General features: G+C 42.4%; 1 protein-coding gene across 1 annotated transcript; it reads right to left on the reverse strand.

Annotated features, from left to right (window-relative positions):
- Positions 1 to 5,892: 5,892 nt before the first annotated feature.
- On the reverse strand, positions 5,893 to 24,126 carry CENPN (centromere protein N). Its single transcript, XM_066637805.1, has 11 exons — positions 24,045 to 24,126; positions 22,619 to 22,799; positions 16,886 to 16,931; positions 14,620 to 14,679; positions 13,680 to 13,756; positions 11,944 to 12,120; positions 11,067 to 11,168; positions 10,410 to 10,467; positions 9,881 to 9,993; positions 8,329 to 8,452; positions 5,893 to 6,567 (listed from the first exon to the last, which is right to left on the reverse strand). Exons 1-11 carry the CDS (start codon positions 24,098 to 24,100, stop codon positions 6,452 to 6,454), a joined length of 1,110 nt encoding a protein of 369 aa, XP_066493902.1. The 5' UTR covers positions 24,101 to 24,126; the 3' UTR covers positions 5,893 to 6,451.
- Positions 24,127 to 24,191: the final 65 nt, after the last annotated feature.

Below are 24,191 nucleotides of genomic sequence, written 5' to 3' on the forward strand. Positions count from 1 at the left end.
CGGCCAGCGCCGCGGCGCGCGGGCTCCGAAGCCATGTCACGCTAGCTCAGTTCAACCCGCCTTCCCACACCCACGGGCCGAGCGCTTCCGGTGGGCGACGGAAGTCTCCCCCTCGGCCAGTCATGAACCTGCGGAGGCGGGTCTTAACGGGGAGTGCGAGACGGAAGCCCCGCCCACTCGTAGAGCAGCAACTCCTTGGTTGCGGGGGGCGGGGCGTGAAGAGCACGTGACTGGCAGAGCAGCAATTCCTTGGTTGCGGGGGGGGAAGAGCACGTGACTGGCAGAACAGCAACTCCTTGGTTGCGGGGGGCGGGGCGTGAAGAGCAGAGCGGGCGCCCGGTTAACTCCTTAGCTGCTGGAGTCACTCGGTACAGCCGCGCAACGCGCCTGCGCGTGCGGTTTGCAGCCACGCGGGCGTCCCAGGCTGCCGCAGGAGGCAGCCAAGACCCTCTGTCCGAAATGAGTGACATCCCCGCTCCATCTCGCAGCTGGGAAGTGGCACTTACTGGACTCTGCCTTGGCCGCTCCAGTTGCACGCGGTGGCAGGTGAGCTTTTAATGCGGTTCCCTAAGTGGGTCTTAGTGCACCTGAGGACCACCTCAAGCAGAAACTGCTAGACCAGTGTTTCTCAACCTGTGGGTCGGAACCCACTAGGTGGGTCGCGAGGCAATTTCAGGTGGGTCCCCATTCATTTCAACATTTTATTTTTAATATATTAGACTTGATGCCGCCATGGTGTGTGACACCGAGGCTCCTCAGCATCATCAGATCCTTCCACAAGGACATGAAGGGCACTGTTGTCTTTGATGGCTCCATATCAGACCCCTTTGACATCCGAAGTGGCGTGAAGCAGGGCTGTGTTCTCGCGCCAACCTTGTTTGGGATTTTCTTCGCTGTCCTGCTGAAGCATGCCTTTGGAACTGCAACAGAAGGCATCTATGTCCAGACAAGATCAGATGGAAAGCTCTTCAACCTCTCCAGACTGACAGCAAAGTCCAAAGTCCAGCTGAAGTGTCTGCATGACTTCCTCTTTGCCGACGATGCAGCTGTCACTACCCACTCTGCCAGAGATCTCCAGCAGCTCATGGATCATTTTAGCAAGGCCTGCCAAGATTTTGGACTGACGATCAGCCTGAAGAAAACACAGGTCATGGTTCAGGATGTGGACTCACCTCCCTGCATTACAATCTCTGCACTGTACTGCAGCGAGTCATGGACTCTTCGCTCACAACAGGAGAGGAAACTGAACGCTTTCCACATGCGCTGTCTCCAACACATCCTTGGCATCACCTGGCACGATAAAGTTCCAAACAACACAGTTCTGGAATGTGCTGGAATCCCTAGCATGTATGCACTGCTGAAATAGACGCCTGCGTTGGCTCGGTCATGTTGTGAGAATGGATGATGGCCGGATCCCAAAGGATCTCCTCTATGGAGAACTCATGCAAGGAACACGCCCTACAGGTAGACCACAGCTGCAATACAAGGACATCTGCAAGAGGGATCAACAAGTGGGAAACCCTGGCCTCTGAGCGGCCCGCTTGGAGGCAGGCTGTGCAGCATGGCCTTTCCCAGTTTGAAGAGACACTTGGCCAACAGTCTGAGGCAAAGAAGGAAGGCCCATAGCCAGGGAGACAGACTAGGGACAGACTGCACTTGCTCCCGGTGTGGAAGGGATTGTCACTTCCGAATTGGCCTTTTCAGCCACACTAGATGCTGTTCCAGAACCATCATTCAGAGTGCGATACCAGAGTCTTCTGAGACTGAAGGTTGCCAACTGGTGTGTGACGGCATTTGGGGCAATATGACAGACCTGTACTTTGAACAAGCTATTATGTATATTCTTTAAACAATCGTAGTAAGTGGGTCTTACTCCTGGGTGAGTGTGGGTAGGATTGCAGCCTAGGATTCCTAAAAATTTTCCTACTTGATGTCACTTGCAGTCATGACATCACCTCCGGTGGGTCCCGTCAGAGTCTCATTCTAAAACAGTGGGTTCCTTTGCTAAATGTGTGAGAACCACTGTACTAGAGTACTGGGTTTAATCTCCATTGTGTTTTGCAATCTTTACTATGTTCATCCTCACACTAACCCTGTTGTTCCCATTTTACACACTGGAGAACTATGAAGCTGAACCAAAACCACACAGGTGTGGTTTGACCTGAACAGATTTCTGCTCTCTTAAACCAGCTCTTTGTTCACACCCACATTTACTCACAGGATTAACTTCCGTTCTATTTGTTGACTTTAGAAGCGTTACAAAAACAGTGAACTGAGCCAGGATCAAGTGAGACAAACTCTTACAAGAGCTTTTATTGCAGAGATGCGAAAAACACACACACCAAGACAACTGGCATAAACACCAACTCTGTCCTCTCTGCCAAAGAGAGCTAATTGTTATCAATTTCAAAAGGCCCAGGATGGCTATGTGATTAATCAGGTTGTTGGCAACTTTCAGTCTCGAAAGAGTATGGTATCGCGCTCTGAATGGTGGTTCTGGAACAGCGTCTAGTGTGGCTGAAAAGGCCAATTCGGAAGTGACAATCCCTTCCACACCGGGAGCAAGTGCAGTCTGTCCCTAGTCTGTCTCCCTGGCTATGGGCCTTCCTTCTTTGCCTCAGACTGTTGGCCAAGTGTCTCTTCAAACTGGGAAAGGCCATGCTGCACAGCCTGCCTCCAAGGGGGCCGCTCAGAGGCCAGGGTTTCCCACTTGTTGATCCCTCTTGCAGATGTCCTTGTATCGCAGCTGTGGTCTACCTGTAGGGTGCTTTCCCTGCATGAGTTCTCCATAGAGGAGATCCTTTGGGATCCGGCCATCATCCATTCTCACAACATGACCAAGCCAACGCAGGCGTCTGTTTCAGCAGTGTATACATGCTAGGGATTCCAGCTCATTCCAGGACTGTGTTGTTTGGAACTTTGTCCTGCCAGGTGATGCCGAGGATGCATCGGAGGCAGCGCATGTGGAAAGCGTTCAGTTTCCTTTCCTGTTGTGAGCAGAGTCCATGACTCGCTGCAGTACAGAAGTGTACTCAGGACACAAGCTCTGTAGACCTGGATCTTGGTATGTTCCGTCAGCTTCTTGTTGGATCAGACTCTCTTTGTGAGTCTGGAAAACGATTAATCAGGTATGGATTTCAAAATATACATAATGAAAAAATTTAGATACATGCTTTTCACTATAAGATTTGAAAAACATCCATGTCATTAAGATCCTCATACCACCATGTCAAAGAAGCATAGCAAAAAATGCTAATGCCATGAACATTGGAGAGGAATTCCTATGCTAATCATGGAGGCCTGTGACCCACCATGGAGAAGCGGGGCATAATGGGCGACTGGATGAAATATAGAGACCACCAGAGTTGCCATTATCCCTGACTACAAACCCTGTTGAAAAGGCAAGGCTGTATTGGATGCTGTGTAGCTCTTAATGTCAGAAGAGTTCAACAAGCTAGAAAGCTTAAGGGGGGCTGGCTATAGAATACGAGGATACAAAAATAATTTAGCACAAGGACACACTATGGTCACCAGGACATCTTGAGATGCAGTAAGAATCAGAGAGGTACTAAAAAGAAACAAATATTGTAACAATGAGTTATTTCAGTTATTATGTTTATTAGACCAAGGCAAAGAAGGAAGGCCCGTAGCCAGGAAAACAGACCAGGGACAGACTACACTTGCTCCCAGTGTGGAAGGGATTGTCACTCCCGAATCGGCCTTTTCAGCCACACTAGATGCTGTTCTAGAACCACCATTCAGAGCGTGATACCAGAGTCTTCTGAGACTGAAGGTTGCCAACAAGACATTTATTAGGTAAATATATGTCCTGATACAAAGTAAAACTTTTACACATGAAAGCTGCAGGCCTGTGCACATTGATGTGGGAGTAAATTTCACAGAACACAATGGTACATACAGTACTTCTAAGTAAACCTACCTAATATTGCTCCACGCAACCATGTCTTAGAACAGTTGGTCACAGAACCAACTGGATTTAATCTGAAATGGCATCAAAAACCTGGACAAGGTAGGTGATGCTGAACCATTAGGAAAAGTGACCACAATGTTATTAAATCTGAACATATTTCCATGGAATATTGCACTGACTCACCTTTCAAACATGCTATAGCTGTGGACAGTGTCCACACTGCATCATAGCAAGGAGCATGCTAGCAAACCCTGCCTAGTGCACTGTATCTCTATCCTCACTCTTCTTGGGGCAGTTATGGAGCATATCTGCACCAGGGCCTGTCAGTGTGCTATCATTCATGATATAACTTGCACCATGTCTGAACAGGACTTGTTCAAAAGAAGAATCTTCTAAAAAGAGAGAGAGAGAGAGAGAGAGAGAGAGAGAGAGACAGACAGACAAGAGGAAGGCAAGGGAGTCATAATTCTCCAAAATGCTTGGCTATTATTCAGAATCAGAACAAGAGAAGCTTAGCAAGATTATATTATAGAAATACTAAAAAAGATACAAAAACCCAAAAAAGTACCTAAACTCAAACAATATCAACAGGATGCCAGCATGGCTAATGAACAAAGTCAAGGGAGCTATAAAAGGCTAGAAGGATTCCTTCAGAAAATTGAAGTCTTGCCCAGATGAGGCCAAAAAACAAAAACTGGCAAAATAAATGCAATTAAGGCAACAGGAGGGAAAATATTTTGCATATTGCTAATAGTAACACCAATGATAAACACTTCCTTAAAATACACCAAAAACAAGAAATGATCCAGAGACATAACTGGGACTGTGAGACCATAAATAAAAGGTGTGAGATTGCAGTGAAGCTGAATGAATACTTTGTGTCTTTTTTCATTGCAAGACATTTGCCCAGACTTTTTCAGGAAGGAAATCCAAGACTAAAGAACTCAGTTTAACACCACCTGGCATGAGATGAAGTCTTAGTACTTATTGATAAATATTTAAGAGTTCTATTTACACCTTCCTTAAAAAAAGACATTGCAGAAGCGGAAAAGGTGCAGAAAAAAACCAAATAAACTATCAGCAGACTAAAGAGTTTCCCTACAAGGAAAGGCAAATGCATCTGGGGCTCTAACTTAGAAAATAGGCAATGGGGGAGGGAGGAGAGAAAACATACACATTCATAAAGATATAATTTTTTCTCTACCACTACTAGAGCTTGGAGACATTCAGTGAAACTGATTGGCAGTTTCAGAAAATTCAGGAGACAAAGTCTTCCTTGTGAGTTTTCCCAGAGGTATTGGGTTGGCCACAGTAAAAAACAGCATGCTGAACCTGATGGAACCTTTGGTCTGTTCCAGCATACTTTCATTATGCTCTCTGCAGCTTGTTCTCTCAAGATGAGTTTGGCAGCCTGCCAAGATGTGAAAGAGCCCCCAGCTTACTTCCACTTTATTCTCCCAGGGCAGTTTACAAGAATAGAAGGAGTAAGTCTAAAAACAGGCCTATATCCAGGAAAACAGTTAACACAAACTGAATCATACGCTCAGTGGTGCCAAGCATAACCTTTGAAAATGAATATATACTCTTCCTTCAACATTTATGAGTTGACAGGGACATGTATTTTTTAAAAATCTTTCCTTCCCCAGGCATGCTGCGTTTTCTCAACTTCCTTTGGGATCATTGTCCACACACACACACCACACAGCTAGAGCTGCTAAAATGGGGCAGACGTGCTTAGACTCTGCAATATGTTCACTCACAGTCAGTATTTTGTCACTGGGCAGCTGTTTTAAGAATATGTCTAAATGTCCACAGCCTGAGTTCTTCATGCTTCATATCTAGCTCTAATGATTACGAACTTTGAGAGATAAACGGCTTTAGACAGAAAGTAAACCAGGAAGCATCACTAACAGAATTCCCATGATGAAGAACTCCCATAGTGCATGACTAAAGAGAGAAGTGCCAATAAAATGCAACTCTGTCATTTTGTGAAAAAATTAAATAAAAAGTAGTTATCAGCTTTATTGAACAATGAGTAGTCCCAATTTTTATATACAATAATTCAAATATCTAGTTATAGTTATTACTAAAACATTCAACATCTACTAAACTTCATAAGCACTTTTATTAAAAACATCATTTCATTTTAAGAATGAGAATTTTCACTAGCTGTTTATTGCTCAAACAATCTAAAATAGGTGCCACAATTTCTACCCCTTCTGAAAATTTTATCATGTGGGTTGTCACAGAGGGATGTTACAATGCATAGCCACAAACAACTGGATCTAGTCACTGTACACCAACTATGAGACCTTCACTGGATTACCTCAGGCCAGTTAGCTTAAGAGTAGGACAAATGTTCTCTCATATTGTAATTTGAGTTATTTAACTCTAGAGAACTTGGGAGAGTAAATTCCATGTAAGCTGCTTCTTTAGGCACCTTCTGACCCAGATAAATAAAACCAATAAGCAATCAGGAGATGCATAGTCATCCATTCCTTTGTCTGCTGTAAATGAGTATCAGTGGGCTGGAAGGCTTTGTGAATGTGCACCTTTCTTCTCTCTAATTTTAAAGTAGTTCCTAGTCTTTTGTGTGATACAGGTCAACAATGGTGACAGGGGGGCATCTGCCATTCCTAGAAGAAGAGGGAAAACACATTAGAAGTGACTTGCTATAGGATTTACATGTGGTTCTTTAGGGTCTTGGAAAAACATTTGATAAACACAAAGAAAAAGTCCTGTGGCACTTGTGTTGTGTCATAGGACTGTCATTTTTGCTCTAGATAGAACTGCTCTTCTGGTATGTACATTTGACCTTCATTCTGGCTTACTACAATCCCTTTCTGATCTGTAGGCTGTACTGGTTGCATATTTAAAATGCTAAACGACAAGTATTGCGTCACTGGTCCTCTGAAGTAACCATCTGCATCAATTACCCAGTATTCTGTATAGCTGAAAATAAACATTTTCAAAGAAACGTTGAAGAGCTCTGCATGATTTCCAGTAAAGTGAGATCACTCCGTGAAAGCAGTATATGCTGGTGAGTCTAACTTAGCTACTAAAGACATCTGCACCTGACAGCATGGCCCCTGACCCCACATCTCCCTACACAATCTGTGATGCACCTCAGTTCATGTCTCTCAAGTCAAGATACAGGCAAATGTTTCTTTAACTTGTGGTTACCTAACTTACTATGGAATTCCCTCCCTCTCAGCTTACAAACTGCTCTCTTCTTAGAGGCCTTCTGGCAGAGCCTAAAGACATTATTATTTAGATCAGCCTTCTGAGTCCAGGTCTTAATATTGAATATCATGGGTTTGGGTTTTTATGCTGGTTAGATTTTATGGGTCTGCCCCCTATGTCACTGACTGCTGCTAATTTAGGACTTTTGGTTTTTTAAAGTGACATTTTCATAAAGGTGTGCTGTGTAGATTTTTAATGTTTATGGTTTTTATTGTGATTTTATGTTGTAAGCTACTTTGAATGCCCTCCAGGAAGATAAAGCAAGGTAGAAATTTAGTAAGTAAATGAACAAAGAAACCTCTTTTTCTCCTGCGTAAGCAGAAACAGAGGCTCTGCAAAAGTCCTCCCCTCCCAGGTACTTCAGATGCTCATTCCTGCATGTGAGTCTAGACACTGGAAAATGGTTGTGACCAATTGATGGCACAATCCTAGGCATGTGTACTCAGAAGTAAATCATTGGATTTACTCCCATTGGATTTACACAGGATTTACTCCCAGGTAAATGTGTATAGGATTAAAGCCTTATGCACATAAAGAAAGGGCTTGCCAAAAGATCTAACAGGAGGGTAACAAATCCTTTTCCTGTATCTTGGTTTGTGTGGAAATGAGTCAATACTGCTCAGTTCAAAATGTGGTAGCTCTTATTTTCAGTTGATGAACAGGGCACTACATTTCATTGTGTTAATGATCTAATCAGAAGCTGTCTAACAACCTGTCAGTCACATTTTAAACATAATAAGGAAGCATGGAGTCTGGCAGGGTAGCCATTTAAAATTGCCACATGAATCACTGCTGCAATATTTTATTTAGATTTATACCCCACCTTTCTTTAAATACAGTACAAAAAAGCTCATATAGAGTTTAAAATTTTATTTACTGATTTTTCACATTTCTGTACTGCCCTTCTGCCAAAGAGCTCAAGGCAGTGTACATGACTCCACCCCCCCTTTTATTATCCTAACAACCTGGTAAAGTAGGCAAGACTGAGTGACTGTGACTGGCACAAGGTCACCCAGTAAGTTTCATGGTTCAGTAGGGATTTGAATCCAGGTGTTTCTGAATCAAGCCAACTCCAACCACCATACAACATTGGCTCTGTATAATGATACAACACTGTGATCATTTTTAGGCTTCGACATAAGTGAAACACTTACCACAGGGTGCTAGGGATTTCAGTGCTTCTAGAAGATGAGGACTAGAAAATTTGATCACACATCTGAATGGCTCTTTATCATTCAAGATGCCTTTCTCTGGTTCACTCCTAAACACTGTATCAAGCTGTAAGCCAAAGCAATCAACAGATATAAAAAAGCTCATTCAAATTTCATTATAAAGCAAAGCCAAATTTAAAAAAAACCAAAATAGCCTCTGCTCTGGCTCAATTTGATCCTACTATTCAGGCATGTTTTAACAGTCAGTTAACAAAACCTTTATTAGACATAAAAGGCATGTTTTAAGACTTTAAGCAACCTGGAATATCTTGAGGGCCATCTATATGTACATGTGCCTGCCTGACCTTCCGGTGAATACTGGGGGGCTTCTCTGTTCCACCCCCATGTAGTGATCAATTAGCAAATCAAATTTCAAAGTAAGAACCAGTAGGTTAAAAAAAATACTGAGAAACCTGAACAAACCCAAATTTTTATTGATTCATCTTTCCAAGTTATATCTATAATATTCATTATAATAATGAATAATATTATCATTAATATTATTAAAATTTATAATATATATAATACTAATATTAGTTATTCGACTGTAAATCTCTGAGAACTTTTCTTTGAAAAGTGGTATATAAATACTGTTATATAAATTACAGAATAAAACCTTTTTTTAAACTTTGTTATACATATTACTTGCATAAAAATGCAATTACATTTTAAATTGACTAAAATCAGCATCTTTGCACTAGTACATAAAGATATTGCTACAACTTTTATCTCCTATTGATTCTGAAGATGTACATCTCTCTAACCCTTTTGGATTAATTAAACATTTTATTCAAGATGACCAATAGAAGATGGCAAGTGAAAAAACATCAAAGGGTGCCCCCATGTGGTAGATAGGCATCAAAGGCTACCATGGCATTTCCCAAGGGCTGCAATACGCATGAAAATTCACCCTTTTGTGCTGACAGAATGAATGCATATGAAATATTTTCCTCAGAAAAAGAGAATGATATGCTCAAGTTTTTAAACTGCATCTTGAGAATGATATATGCTGAAGAAAGAGAGATTACTTGTGCAAACATTTCATTAGCACTATGACAACCACGAATTGAGAAGTAGCTTAACTTTAAACAATTGCAGGGCTATCACCGGATTAAAACTCATACAATTCGTTATCCAAGTTTTTGCAAGTCAGTTAAATCTGCATAAACTAGCACATGAAAATACTTATAAGACAATGCATGCACATGGTTGCAGGTCTTAGAAGATTCTTAGAAAAGTGTTTCTCCACTCTGACATAGGAAGAAATTTGTCTTCCAAGACAATGGCAGCCACCTACAATTTTTGTAAGTTCTTGTATTACAATTAAGAGAAGATTTTTAGTTCATCATAAAGTGCTTTGATCAATTAAATGTAACTGATTAGTTCACTAAACATCAAAGCCTAAAAAATGATAAAGAATCCAACATCTTGTCCAAAAATAAATTCTGAAGAGTATGTATCCATTGTCAAAATATGCACAACATGTCCTTTTCACCTTGTATTCTGCAACTTCTAGTTTTGGCTGAGGACCACTACCAAAGGCTTCCTGATTAGTTCTCCAAATTCTCTCTTTTTCATTTTTATCTTCCCGAATTATCCTTGGGTCCACTGGAAACCACAGAACCAAATAAATTTTGGTAAAACATCAATTATATCCTTTTCAAAGTAACATCTAGAAATGAGCAGAATTTCAAAGAAAAGATGCAATAAATATTTTGACAGGCAGGCCCATTGGTATAGGTGGGCTTAAGCATGATTAACTCAGAGTTGCGTGACGGCCCAAGACTACACTTCACAATCCATTTACCACAGAGCAGTCTTAAAGTGAACAGGATAGGACCAAGCTGCTCGCTTGCAGCTAAGAGCTTGTAGTAGTTTATCATACAAATACGTTTGGAACAGCAGCCCAATAAACGGCTATGGGATGAATGTGGTTTACCTACCTCAGGTACTAGGCAGAACTACAAAACTTATTGTTTAAAGAAATTCTTGTTTTAAACTACATAGCAAAATAGGATATATACCCCTTTCCATAGTCATGTTTTTTTCTTGTAGAGGTTGTAGGTGATGAGTCTGAAAATTCTGGGAGAGGGGAAAAGAAAAAAAAAAAAGAGTACCAGTGTGTTGAATTAGTGTATTTTCATTTTTAATGAATGATTAATGGAAACAATATTCAGATGTTGCTAATTATTTTAGGATGTTATGAAATCCTCTTTTTCAAAGAGCAAAAGAAAGCTAGTAATGACTAGTCTTGATAGAGAAACATATCTGAGGCTTCAACCATATGCAGCCCCACTGAACACAGTGGAAATTACTTCTGAATAAATAAGCACAGCACTATTGCCAACATACTGAACTTATTACTCTGTGCTGTACGAGTATTTAGAAATAGAATGATCATAAGGAGTGATGCAGCAATTGTGAAGTTAAACAAGAACCATGCAGAATTGTAAAACGAGTCTAGCTGACTAATCAGCTATTGGCTGAGAATTAAGGAATGCCTCTAAAAAGCAGCAGGTGGGAAACTAACCCTGCCCAGTGTTAAAGTCACCTTATTGAATGACTGTCCAACTCTGTACTATTGTAATATGATCTCTTGGAAGACGCCAACTCCCCCACTTGCTGAGTTTAGAGGTCAGCCTAGAAACAAAAAAACCCAAGGGAATAGTGAATTAGCTCACCTGGCTACATCGCTTAAATAAGATTTCTTTAAGGGAGTCTAGACAACGGCTTCGGAGGTCCATTTCATTGATGTAATTGTAACTGGTAGCAACCAACAGAGCCTTCAAAATGACAGTGGAAGCAATTTTTACTATCCCTCAATAGAATACTGCAAGTTTTAACTAATTCTAGTAATTTAGTAAGTTGAAACATTGTTGCTTTTTAACAATACTACAATATTAATATTGGCCCGCGTCTTATGTGAGGTTTACATTCAGAGGTTGTTGTGCAAGCCAAAACTACCTTAAGTTTTTTTAAAAAAATGTATTGTCTGTTTAATAACTAAAAATCACAGTATGTCAGGCACACAGGAACTGAGACAACTGAAGGAATAGCAGATTCATACCCCCACCCCAAATTTCAGGCTTGTTCCAGGGCATAAAGAGAGTACGTAAGTGGGATAGCAGGAAGCATCGCCTTCACTGTTTAAGCCATTTTTGCCAAATGTTGCATATATGCAATAGGGACAAAATGTGTACACCTGTGGGCTGGGCAAAAATGGGTTAAACTGTTGTTTTTCTCTGTCTTTTTTGGGAGGAATGGGCAAGCACATATACTTGAATTTGTGCACATAAAGTGTGTGTAAGATGCAGCCTGATTGTTTTTGTATTCCCAGATCATGTAACTTTGCACGTCAGGCAAATCTACCAATTTCAAATTTATATTTGTATTTAATAATAATACAATACAATACAATAATACAATAATATAAATTTATATTTATATTTGGAATACCAAAGCTTTCACTGTAATTCTCTCTTTTCTTTGATAGTCCAAGTCTCAAAATTACCTTGAAGATGGCATAACACAGGCCTTTAGAAGACAAAATGTATTTACCTGACAAAGAAGGGGTACATTGCTCCTTATCCTGGATGTGGATAAGAAGACATAAGGAGTCTGAGAGTGATAAACAACAAAAGTTGGTTTGTACTGGTTTGGCCTTCCATACAGTGTTCCCCATGCAATTCGAATCCATATTGCATTGTCTTGATACTCTTTAAAGCTGATAGTTACCTATTTAGAGAAAAGGTAAAATTATTGCCAATCACTCTGGGCAAGTTTTACAACAGCAAAGATAGGTTATAAACCTTAAGCCTATATTGTGGTGAAAGTGGAAGAGGTGGAAACTCTTAATATTATTTGTATACAGTATTTCTATACTGCCTTTCTCACTGACTCACAATGAGTTAGTCTTACAGACCCAAGGTGGTTCACGTAGGCAGGCTGTCACCACACCCCATTTTTACAAATACAATTAATACTGTTCATAACAATTACATGAGACAGTGGATGCACCGCTATTAATGTCTGAATACAAGAATGCACATAGTTAGTTCTTGCCTATGCATTACAGAAGAAACACATACATAACGCAAACCACAGAAGTCCAATAGTTTCTGCATTTCAGCCCAACTTCTCTATGGGATTCAAATTTGGCTGCTAGCCTTCAATCTGGAGGTTGAGAGAATCCTTTCAACCTTATATAAAAAGATCTTTGGCTTAGCCCACTGCACTCCTTATGCAGCCTTGTGTTTGGAGGCCAGGCAATATAGACTTGAGTATTTAGCCTGGGCCAGATTTGTTAAGTTCTGGCTCAATATTTGCTTCAATGTGGGAAAAGCTCTTCTTCAAGTTTTACTCTCTGATTCCTGGCAATCTATGGGTTTCCATCATTTTATCTGTCTCCTGCTGGACACTTTGGGCAATGACACTCTGAACAGGACAGTATGAGTATTTTGCAAAAATTATGGGACATTGAAAGCCCGGAAATTAACGCAGCTGCCAATAAGACCTGCTCCCCCCCTTCAGCTGCAGTTACCATTGGTCCTTGGCTGTTATTCCAGATATCTGCATTTGTTAAATGATCCTCAGGCCCATCAAGCTTTTACACTTGGCCATTGTAATGCATTTCCATCTCATGAACTAGATGCCAGATTTTGCCTGACACCCTCAGACATCTACTAATTGTGCCTGTAATCTTGGAGTTACTGAATCCTTAGCTCATATTGTATTGCCCTTGTTATAAGGAAATCAGAAGTATGTTTTTAAATTCACTTCTGGATGGCCTGTCCTGGGTACGGAATGTTGAAATCTTACATTTGCTTCTTGCCTCTACTGATGCGTTAATTATAATCCAAATGGCAAATTTTTTGCTTGATATTTTAACAAGACGAAGAATTAATTCTGCCATTTACTCTAACAATCCCACCTTTTAGAGTCTGTTTATATTGTCTTTCCCTTGTATGTTTGCATGTTAGTCTTTTTGTTTGTTTATGCCTAATAAAGGTTTTTGAAATTGAATTGAAATAGTTTCCGCAGTCTATACAAAGGAGTAACAAGATAGTTGGCATATCTTATCACTTCCCCCCAATATTATGATCAGATGTCTACTTTTCCATCTTGGCCAATTCCCATTTCACCCAAAGTTAAAAAAACAACAACAGAAAGATTGAACACAGCTGAAACAGCTAAAAGTCTGGCAAATTTCCCTTGTAATTGGTTTAATTTATATTATTTGTAGAGTATGCGACTTCATCACTGGAGAGAACTGCAAGTGGTTTGTTTATTCTTACATTTTTCAGAGTTGACTGAAGACTTCGTTTAAATTTCTTTTTGAAATCTGCCAAGTCAAAGTAGTAATTCTCATCGCCTGCCAACAAAATAAAACCTCTGTTAAAATATGCTTCATTCCAGATATACTTGTAGTGTATATTTCAGTTAGACTACATTGGACATCATTGTTTTATTTTGAAAGCTGTGCTTTTGCTTTGTTTATTTTCAGGTTTAGAAAATAATTTCTAACTTCATGGCAAATATTCTATCCTCTGGAAGGAAGAGAATATGCTTTGGCACATTAAGAGTTGTTTTTTTTTTTAAACTTCCTAGCCTACAGAATATCAGAATCTAGATAATTTACTCATAATCTTATTTCAGTCGTTATCTCTGCAAATCAGCCTTGACCTGTTTCCTCCATCATTATTTTGTGTTTCCAAGAAATCTTTCCAAGTCCTTTGCAAAAGAAAAAAAAGCCCAAGGGTTTGGCTTTCAACAAGTTGCATATTTTGTAAGGTGGAAGTCATAATGGTCAATTTTACAGAATGTATGTGAAAAGCAAAGTATGTCTATAGTACACTCCATATTGAAAATATCATTCATCATTTGTATAAATGTTTCGCATTATATAAAGTTTGACTGGAGGTTATGAAATGAGATGGTCTTTGCATTAAATACTACTGGTTCCCAGTGGCTGACTAAGTAGGTTTTAAAAAGTCATGATTACTAAATCCAAAAGGAAAAAGTACTGTACACTGCACAGAAGGTTTCAAAAACTGAGTATGAGAGCACACATTTCAATATCTTCAACTTCATTGGAATTCACATTCTGATGCTATATATATTCCTATGCATATGAAGACATTGAAATGTGTGCTCTCATATTTGACTTTTGAAATCATAAGTATGTATATATGTATGTGTGTGTGTATATATATTAAAAGAACGGTGGATGCTTACCTTCTTCTCTAGTCATTTGGTAAACAGTCCAAAGCCTTTTGTCCCTATAAGTGTAGTTGTCTGCGGAAAAATATTTGATAAGTAGCATTAAAACAAAGTCATTGTTTGTTCAAACAATTGAGAATCTTACACTGTTATTCTGAGATATTCATTCCTGTGTATATAATCAAGGGATTCTGGTGTACTTCAGCAACGCCACATTGTTAGTAAAAACAGTTAACTTTCTTTACACAAGGAACAAATGATCAGCTTCTGTATTCTTGGAAGTTTTTCTCTCTAGACCAGTGTTTCTCAACCAGTGGTACTTAAGGTGGTGTCTGGTGGTACTCCCAGGACTCCTGCCACCTGGCAGCAAGACCAAGAACACAATGCAACAAACAGTGGTAGGAGGCTCGGCAAGTAGAGCCCCAAAGTACGCTTTTCAGCATTCAAAAAATCCCTCCCACTGGTGTTTGTCACATTGTATCTGGCTTCTCAATCCAGAAGTAACCGGTGATGATGTCTTTGCCAGTTACTTCTGGTGGTACTTTGAACAGGTGGACTATGTGAAGTGGTACAGCAGAGGAAAGACCTTGAGAAACACTGCTCTAGACTGTAGTCACTGTTTGTGGAGCCAGAATAACCAGATCCCTTTGTGCATTATCGGGTGCTATAATAACATTGGTGTCATCTAAGATCTTCACAGGGACGGAGTGTATATGTACAGATGGGAAGAGATAATGGGGGAAGGGAGAAAAGGACTGAAGAACTAATGTGTTTTTTGAAAGAGCCTCTCAGTATTGATAATATTCCATTGGCTTTCTAAAATGTGTAAAATACTCAAAGTTACAGTTCAGCTATATGCTAGAGAATAGCATACAGCTGAACTGTAACTTTGAGTATTTTACACATTTTAGAAAGCCAAAGGAATATTATCAATACTGAAGCAGTATTGAAGCAGATGTGGCCAGTTGGTGACCTGCAGTCTGAATGTGGCCCCTAAAGCAACTTTAACTGGGCAACAGTGTTACTGCTTACTTGTAATCAGGATGTTAAAAAATACTGACAATTTAATTTAGGAAATAATTGTCAGTATTTTTTAACATCCTGATTACAAGTAAGCAGTAACACTGTTGCCCAGTTAAAGTTGCTTTAGGGGCCACATTCAGACTGCAGGTCACCAACTGGCCACATCTGCTTCATAAACCAATTATTCTAAAATTAGGCAGAACTTGCCAAGACTGGTTGACCCTTTCAATATCTGATTCAATCTTTGAACATGTATGCAAATCAGGAGTGGTTATTCAAGAAAAATGAAAAGAGGTCTTTATTTAGGGTATAAGAGTTCTTTTAGTGTCTACTTTAAATATCAGCAACATGAAAATGTACCAAAATATGATTGGTTTAAGACTCTTCCAAAGTACTCAAATGTTCTGTGCTTAATAAACAAACAATCAGACATGCACCGAAACTAGGAAGTTGTGCAATATGCACATAATTAGAGTGGTAATCTGGTCTGGGCAGGAGGTCTGGTCTAGAGGGCAGGAGGTCTGCTCTAGAGGGTAGAGCCTCCATTCGCCTGAAGATTAACATCCACAAGGTCGCCAGTTCGAGGCCACCGACACCGTGCGACCTTGAAGCAGCTGGCAAGCTGCAGCTGAGCTGTTCCATCTGCTCGGAGCGTGGGAGGATGGAGGCCAGAATGTTAAACCAGATCGGAGTGTAACACCTTGAACGTGGTGGTTCTTGAAAGAGAGAACCTTCTTTCAATTTGTAAAAATCCCTGCGTGGATTTAATAAGCCTGCCTGTGTAAACCGCATTGAATAAAGTCTTGAATAAAGACCAAGAAAGGCGGTATATAAATACTGTATATTATTATTATTATTATTATATTATTAATCCTAGCGAGACTGCATTTTCATTATGTTTTGTGTAGTGATGAAACCTCTTTGTAGCAACTGTTTTGTTCTGGGATTGCAGTATGCAACTATCGACAACAGGCTGGAAAGATCTATTAATTTCCCTTGCCAAAAGGCAATTGGTCTCAGCATGATAGTGCCATGAAAAAAATTGCATCTGATTTAGAGCGTGGAAGTGATCCAACATGGTATTACTTAAAAGATGACACTGCATGACTTAATGGTTAGAAAGTAAGGTTAATAGATGAGACAAATGCTAGAAGCATTTAACTCAAAGGAAAGTGCTAAGAGCATATCCAAAAAGTATATTCTAAATGAAGAAGGTAATCTTCATTATAATTACAATACTACATAATAACATACTTACAAATTATGTCCAGTTCTGCCGCATGCTTGATCGTGGCGCAGTTTTCCTTTAAAACAATATGAACATAAACTGTAATACTGATTTTTATACAAGTACAACCTTTTAGGTCTCCCATACAGTAGTTCACTGAAACTGACATGCAAGCATGCAATCCTATACACTTAAGCTTAGATCCAAACTTATGTATGTGCTCACAGAGGCTTCTTACATGAGAAGAACCCTGCTGGGTCAGGACAAAGGCCCAACTAGTCCAGTTTCCTGTATCACACAGTGGCCCACTAGATGCCTCTAAGAACACACAAGACAACAAGAAACCTGCATCCTGTTGCCACTCCCCTGCACCTGGCCTTCTTCTATGATCAGAAGGAGCACTGTAATCATTAAAAGCAGAGTGAATAAAAATAGGTGAATTAAAATAGTTAATTTTGGGTTTAAAATGTCCAGTAACTACCTGATCTCTACAACTATCACGGCACAAGGCAAAAAGCACATAATACTGTCACCTTACTGAAGACAAGCAGATGTAGATTAGCTCAGTGCCTACATGTGTGACTACCTGGGGAACTCCATGAACACAATCATGAGTTTAATGATGGGAAAAAGGCAGGATATAATTGTAAAACAAATTTACCCAAAGTCAGTGTTCCAATTATGAATATTAAACAACTGAGGGCCCAATCCTATTCAGCTTTCCAGTGCCAGTGCCAGCTTTCCAGTGCAGCCACAACACAGCCTTGAGGGAAGGGAACAAGTGCGGGCAAGTGTAGCTGGGAGGTCCTGGAGGCCAAATTTAGCCAGGAAGCTGAAAGCCAGGACCTCAAAGGTAGCATTCTCTGAAGTGCTACCTGTTCCACGCGCAGGGCCAGCTAGGCAGGCGGAGATCAGGGGTCTCAATGCGTGGATGAGACGGTGGTGTAGGGAGGAGGGGTTTAGATTCGTTAGGCACTGGGGAATGTTTTGGGACAAGCGGGGCCTGTACAAGAGGGACGGGCTCCACTTGAACCAGAATGGAACCAGACTGCTGGCGCATAACATTAAAAAGGTGGCAGAGCAGCTTTTAAACTGATCCCTGGGGGAAGGCTGACAGGAGCCGAGGGGCATCCGGTTCGGGACTCCTCATCCCTATGGGATGAGGATGGGGAGGTTAGAGAACAACAAGACAAAGGCAGAGTAGGAGAAGAATTTGGGAAAGGTAGCGTGATGGGATGTGATAGACGGTTTGGCTCAATGAGAGGATGCGGGGACAAAGGAGCGAATAAGCAGCCCATCCTGGGGCATTCCATGTACAAATGCTTTTATGCGAATGCCCAAAGTCTCCAAGCAAAGATGGGAGAACTGGAATGTCTGGTGACAAGGGAAAACATTGACATAGTGGGCATAACAGAAACCTAGTGGAATGCAGAGAATCAGTGGGATACTGCAATCCCGGGCTATAAACTCTACAGGAGGGACAGGCAGGGGCGTGTTGGAGGTGGGGTGGCCCTTTATGTTAAGGAAGGGATAGAATCCAGCAAAGTAGAGATTGAAGGTGGGTCCGACTCCACTGTAGAATCTCTGTGGGTTAAATTACCAGGCTTGGGCAGCGATGTAATACTGGGGGCGAGCTATCGTCCTCCAGACCAGAAATCGGATGGGGATCTTGAAATGAGGAAACAGATCAGGGAGGTGACAAGGAGGGACAGGGTTGTAATCATGGGGGACTTCAATTATCCTCACATTGACTGGGTCAATTTGTGTTCTGGTCACGATAAGGAAGCCGGATTTCTTGACGTGCTAAATGACTGGCTTAGAGCAGCTAGTCACGGAGCCCACCAGAGGGCAGGTGACTCTGGATTTAATATTGTGCGGTACACAGGACCTGGTTAGAGATGTCAATGTTACTGAGCCATTGGGGAATAGTGATCATGCTGCCATCCGTTTTGACGTGCACGTTGGGGGAAGAATAGCAGGCAAATCTCTAACAAAAACCCTTGACTTCCGACGGGCGGACTTCCCTCAAATGAGGAGGCTGGTTAGAAGGAGGTTGAAAGGGAGGGTAAAAAGAGTCCAATCTCTCCAGAGTGCATGGAGGCTGCTTAAAACAACAGTAATAGAGGCCCAGCAGAGGTGTATACTGCAAAGAAAGAAGGGTTCCACTAAATCCAGGAGGGTGCCCGCATGGCTAACCAGCCAAGTTAGAGAGGCTGTGAAGGGCAAGGAAGCTTCCTTCCGTAAATGGAAGTCTTGCCCTAATGAGGAGAATAAAAAGGAACATAAACTGTGGCAAAAGAAATGTAAGAAGGTGATATGGGAGGCCAAGCGAGACTATGAGGAACGCATGGCCAGCAACATTAAGGGGAATAATAAAAGCTTCTTCAAATATGTTAGAAGCAGGAAACCCGCCAGAGAAGCGGTTGGCCCTCTGGATGATGAGGGAGGGAAAGGGGAGATAAAAGGAGACTTAGAGATGGCAGAGAAATTAAATGAGTTCTTTGCTTCTGTCTTCACGGCAGAAGACCTCGGGCAAATACCGCTGCCCGAACGGCCCCTCCTAACTGAGGAGTTAAGTCAGATAGAGGTTAAAAGAGAAGATGTTTCAGACCTCATTGATAAATTAAAGATCAATAAGTCACCGGGCCCTGATGGCATCCACCCAAGAGTTATTAAGGAATTGAAGAATGAAGTTGCAGATCTCTTGACTAAGGTATGCAACTTGTCCCTCAAAACGGCCACGGTGCCAGAAGATTGGAGGATAGCAAATGTCACGCCTATCTTTAAAAAGGGAAAGAGGGGGGATCCAGGAAACTATAGGCCGGTCAACCTAACATCCATACCAGGTAAGATGGTGGAATGCCTCATCAAAGATAGGATCTCAAAACACATAGACGAACAGGCCTTGCTGAGGGAGAATCAGCATGGCTTCTGTAAGGGTAAGTCTTGCCTCACGAACCTTATAGAATTCTTTGAAAAGGTCAACAGGCATGTGGATGTGGGAAAACCCGTGGACATTATATATCTGGACTTTTAGAAGGCATTCGACATGGTCCCTCAACAAAGGCTACTGAAAAAACTCCACAGTCAGGGAATTAGAGGACAGGTCCTCTCATGGATTGAGAACTGGTTGGAGGCCAGGAAGCAGAGAGTGGGTGTCAATGGGCAATTTTCACAAGGGAGAGAGGTGAAAAGCGGTGTGCCCCAAGGATCTGTCCTGGGACCGGTGCTTTTCAACCTCTTCATAAATGACCTGGAGACAGGGTTGAGCAGTGAGGTGGCTAAGTTTGCAGACGACACCAAACTTTTCCGAGTGGTAAAGACCAGAAGTGATTGTGAGGAGCTCCAGAAGGATCTCTCCAGACTGGCAGAATGGGCAGCAAAATGGCAGATGCGCTTCAATGTCAGTAAGTGTAAAGTCATGCACATTGGGGCAAAAAATCAAAACTTTAGATATAGGCTGATGGGTTCTGAGCTGTCTGTGACAGATCAGGAGAGAGATCTTGGGGTGGTGGTGGACAGGTCGATGAAAGTGTCGACCCAATGTGCGATGGCAGTGAAGGCCAATCCTATGCTTGGGATCATTAGGAAGGGTATTGAGAACAAAACGGCTAATACTATAATGCCGTTGTACAAATCTATGGTAAGGCCACACCTGGAATATTGTGTCCAGTTCTGGTCGCCGCATCTCAAAAAAGACATAGTGGAAATGGAAAAGGTGCAAAAGAGAGCAACTAAGATGATTACGGGGCTGGGGCACCTTCCTTATGAGGAAAGGATATGGCGTTTGGGCCTCTTCAGCCTAGAAAAGAGACACCTGAGGGGGGACATGATTGAGACATACAAAATTTTGCAGGGGATGGACAGAGTGGATAGAGAGATGCTCTTTACACTCTCACATAACACCAGAACCAGGGGACATCCGCTAAAATTGAGTGTTGGGAGGGTTAGGACAGACAAAAGAAAATATTTCTTTACTCAGCGTGTGGTCGGTCTGTGGAACTCCTTGCCACAGGATGTGGTGCTGGCGTCTAGCCTAGATGCCTTTAAAAGGGGATTGGACAAGTTTCTGGAGGGAAAATCCATTACGGGGTACAAACCATGATGTGTATGCGCAACCTCCTGATTTTAGAAATGGGTTATGTCAGAATGCCAGATGCAAGGGAGGGCACCAGGACGAGGTCTCTTGTTATCTGGTGTGTTCCCTGGGGCATTTGGTAGGCCGCTGTGAGATACAGGAAGCTGGACTAGATGGGCCTATGGCCTGATCCAGTGGGGCTGTTCTTATGTAACAAATGTCCTCTTATATTGAAGAGGCTTCCATGTCTGCCTCCCCATTGCAGGATGCAGCACACACCCTGATGGCATGGCTGCATTGGAACTGCAAAGTTGGATAAGACTGGGCCCTTAGATATTTACCTTTCATTTTATGGAGAACACCGATCTGTCTTGTAAATACTACGTATGGTAAAGAGGTCAGGGTGAGGCAGACAACAGAGAGGGAAGAGACTAAGAGAGAAAAAGTGGAAAGTAGGTGACTGTCTAGCACTGATTTCATCCAGAAACATTCTACAAAAACCTGTCATTATGGCTGCAGGTTATTTAAAAAAACCTATTTGTGACTTATTTTGAAGAAATCCTGCCTCCGCAAAATAGCCAATGAACAGAGATTAGTTTAGGAGACACTTCTCAGTCCCATGAAGAAGTTCTCATCTGTCTCCTCTTTTCCTTATCAGATCTTTTATCTATGGAAATTTATACTGGAGGCTTAAGGCCAATTATCATTCCTTAAATGTTGCACTAGGTCCACTACAACCTAACATTGAAGAGGCCCCTAATGCAATTGCAGCAGTGACAATTATTGTTTTGGCCCAAAGAGAAAACCCAGCTGTCAGTAGTGGAACAAGATATGGTGTCTCTTTCCACCAAAAGCCCCAAACCCAGTTTTATTGTCTGTGCAATCTTCCTATGCAAACATTTTTTATAGAAACAAAAACACACAACCTACTTTTATAATGTATTATTTATTTAGTTTTACTAAAACTCTAGGAAACACTATGATAAGAATAACCCTGACTGCATATATTACGAAAGGAGGAAGGGAATCAGTACTGGGGCGCTTCAATTGAACTATATTTACCAGTCACCAAGATTTTTTGTTTTTTACGTTTATCATACTAAACATTCACAGAAAGAGACTAAGGGCCCACTCCTATTCAATTGTCCAGCACTGATGCAGCTGCAATGCATATCCAAGGTAAGGGAATAAATATGCCTGACTGCTCTCCCCCACTGCAGGATGTAGCAAATTCCCAGTGGGCACAGCTGCATCAGCACTGGAAAGCTGGATAGGACTGGGCCCTAAGTCACCCTGTTCCAAAGAGACTAAGGGTGCAATCCTAACCCACTTTCTAGAACCGACACAAGGGCAATGCAGCTCTGACGTAAGGGAACAAACATTCCCTTACTTTGAGGAGGCCTCCATGAGTGTCACCCACCTGCAGGATGCAGCACATGTCCCACTGGCACCGCTACGCCAGTGCTGGAAAGTGGGTTAGGATTTGGGCCTAAGGTTGCAATCCTGTCCATGCTTTCCTGGGAGTAAGCCCCATTGATTAAATGGGACTTACTTCTAAGTAGAAAGGCATAGGATTGGGCTCCAAGTCACAATAATAAGCTTTATACAAATGTTTCCAAAACAAATGAAAGGAAAAAACACACTTGTAGTGATTTTGCAAAGCTCTTTCTGTGCTTTGTTCTCACCTCACACAGCTGAACGACATCTTGGGACAAGTTTTCCTTGATCTGATGGGCATTCAGAGCCTGGAGCTGGGTCTCGGGCAGAAACCCCCAAGCGGTCAGCATCTGCACTACTTCTGAACGTGTCATTTTCAGCACAGTTCTCCTGATGTATTCGGCTACTGTCTCATCCATGACGAAGGCCCTTAAAAAAAAGAGATTGTATCTTTTAATTTTTTATCCACACAGACATGTGCAAGAATATATGGATGCATGCAGGGCTTAGGGAACAAAGGGGGTAATTTGTACCCGGGCCCAGGGTCAGAAAGGGGGCCCAGGAGCCAAAGGAGGGGGCCCAGAAATTTCCTGGGATTTGAAATTTTCCTGTTCACCTGAATTCACTGCCTGCATATGATGCCCGGACACAACCATGTGCACGCAGTGTTAACAGCTGCTGCAAGTCATACACACTGGGCTCAGGAATGCATCCATGACCCTCCTCAACACAGTGTCAAATCTGGGAGGAAACTGGCTTGCTATAGTAGTTCTTTGGCTTGTGGACTACGAAGGAGCGTATAGAAGCTCAGGGACCCAGGTGCGGGGCTACAGCTGCAAGCAGCATTTTGATCTATTCTAGTGTGAGCCTAAACACAATGATGCTAGTTTTTTGCAATGGATTTTCTATATTTCAAAGATTTTAGAGAGACTTAGGAGTGTGCTTGGTTTTCCATATTACTTTATCCAGCTGTGAATGCTGCATGATAGGTAGACCTGGGCTCTGCATCAAGAAGCCTGGTAGACCTGGGCTCCAAAGACTATTGTGGCTGTCAGCACCATCCCCCTGCCTTATTTCTGCCCCCCATTCTACCTGCCCGCATTGCCCCTGTCCCCCTTCAGGAAGGGGCACAGAAGAAACTGTACCCCCTGACAAAATTCCTCTCATAGGCCCTGGAAGCATAAACAGAGGGTGGTACATGTGCTTGAGGCGGGCTCCTGCCTGGGACATCCAGGTTCAGGTCCCGCTAAGCCATGAAGTCCCCTGGGGGGGCCTTGGGCCACTCACTCTCCCTCTGCCTCGCCTGCCTCACAGGGTTGTTGTGAGGACAGGAAGAGAGAAGGGACTCTGGAGGGCGCAGCGTGTCTCTCACACAGAGCGGCTTCTATGGGCGTTTCTGCCAACCACAATCCTGTCCACACTTACCTGAGAGTAAGCCCCATTGACCACAATGGGGCTTACTTCTAAGTAGACACGCACAGGCTTGGGCTCACAGGCTACCATCCTGCGCACTCTTACCTGGGAGTAAGCCCCACTGACTACAATGGGGCTTACTTCTGAGTAGACCCGCAGAAGTTGAGGCGCCCGGAACAGCCTCGCTCGGGCCCCCCACGGCAGGCGGGGGAGGAGGCGACCCCCTCCAGAAGCGGCACCCGCCCAGCCTCTCCCGCTCACCCGGCATGGCCGCTCCTCCGCCGCCGGCTCCTGTGCCCCTTCTCCGCCGCGACCATCTCCACCTCAGGGAGCCCGCCGACGCCGCGCCGCCCCGCCCCTCGTGTTCGAACCGGCCAATCAAGAGTCTCCTTCCTCTGCGGCTGCGCG

This window comes from Tiliqua scincoides, chromosome 9 (genome assembly GCF_035046505.1).
Source record: "Tiliqua scincoides isolate rTilSci1 chromosome 9, rTilSci1.hap2, whole genome shotgun sequence".
Classification (NCBI taxonomy): Eukaryota; Metazoa; Chordata; class Lepidosauria; order Squamata; family Scincidae; genus Tiliqua; species Tiliqua scincoides.

Excerpts from the sequence above, each read along its gene's own strand:
- CENPN (XM_066637805.1), bottom strand. The coding sequence starts at position 24,100 with ATGGTCGCGGCGGAGAAGGGGCACAGGAGCCGGCGGCGGAGGAGCGGC. Across the intron at positions 22,800-24,044 it reads CGGAGGAGCGGCCATGCCGG|GGCCTTCGTCATGGATGAGA; the intron begins GTGAGCGGGAGA and ends CTTTTTTTTAAG. Across the intron at positions 11,169-11,943 it reads ATGTACCCCTTCTTTGTCAG|GCTCTGTTGGTTGCTACCAG; the intron begins GTAAATACATTT and ends GTCATTTTGAAG.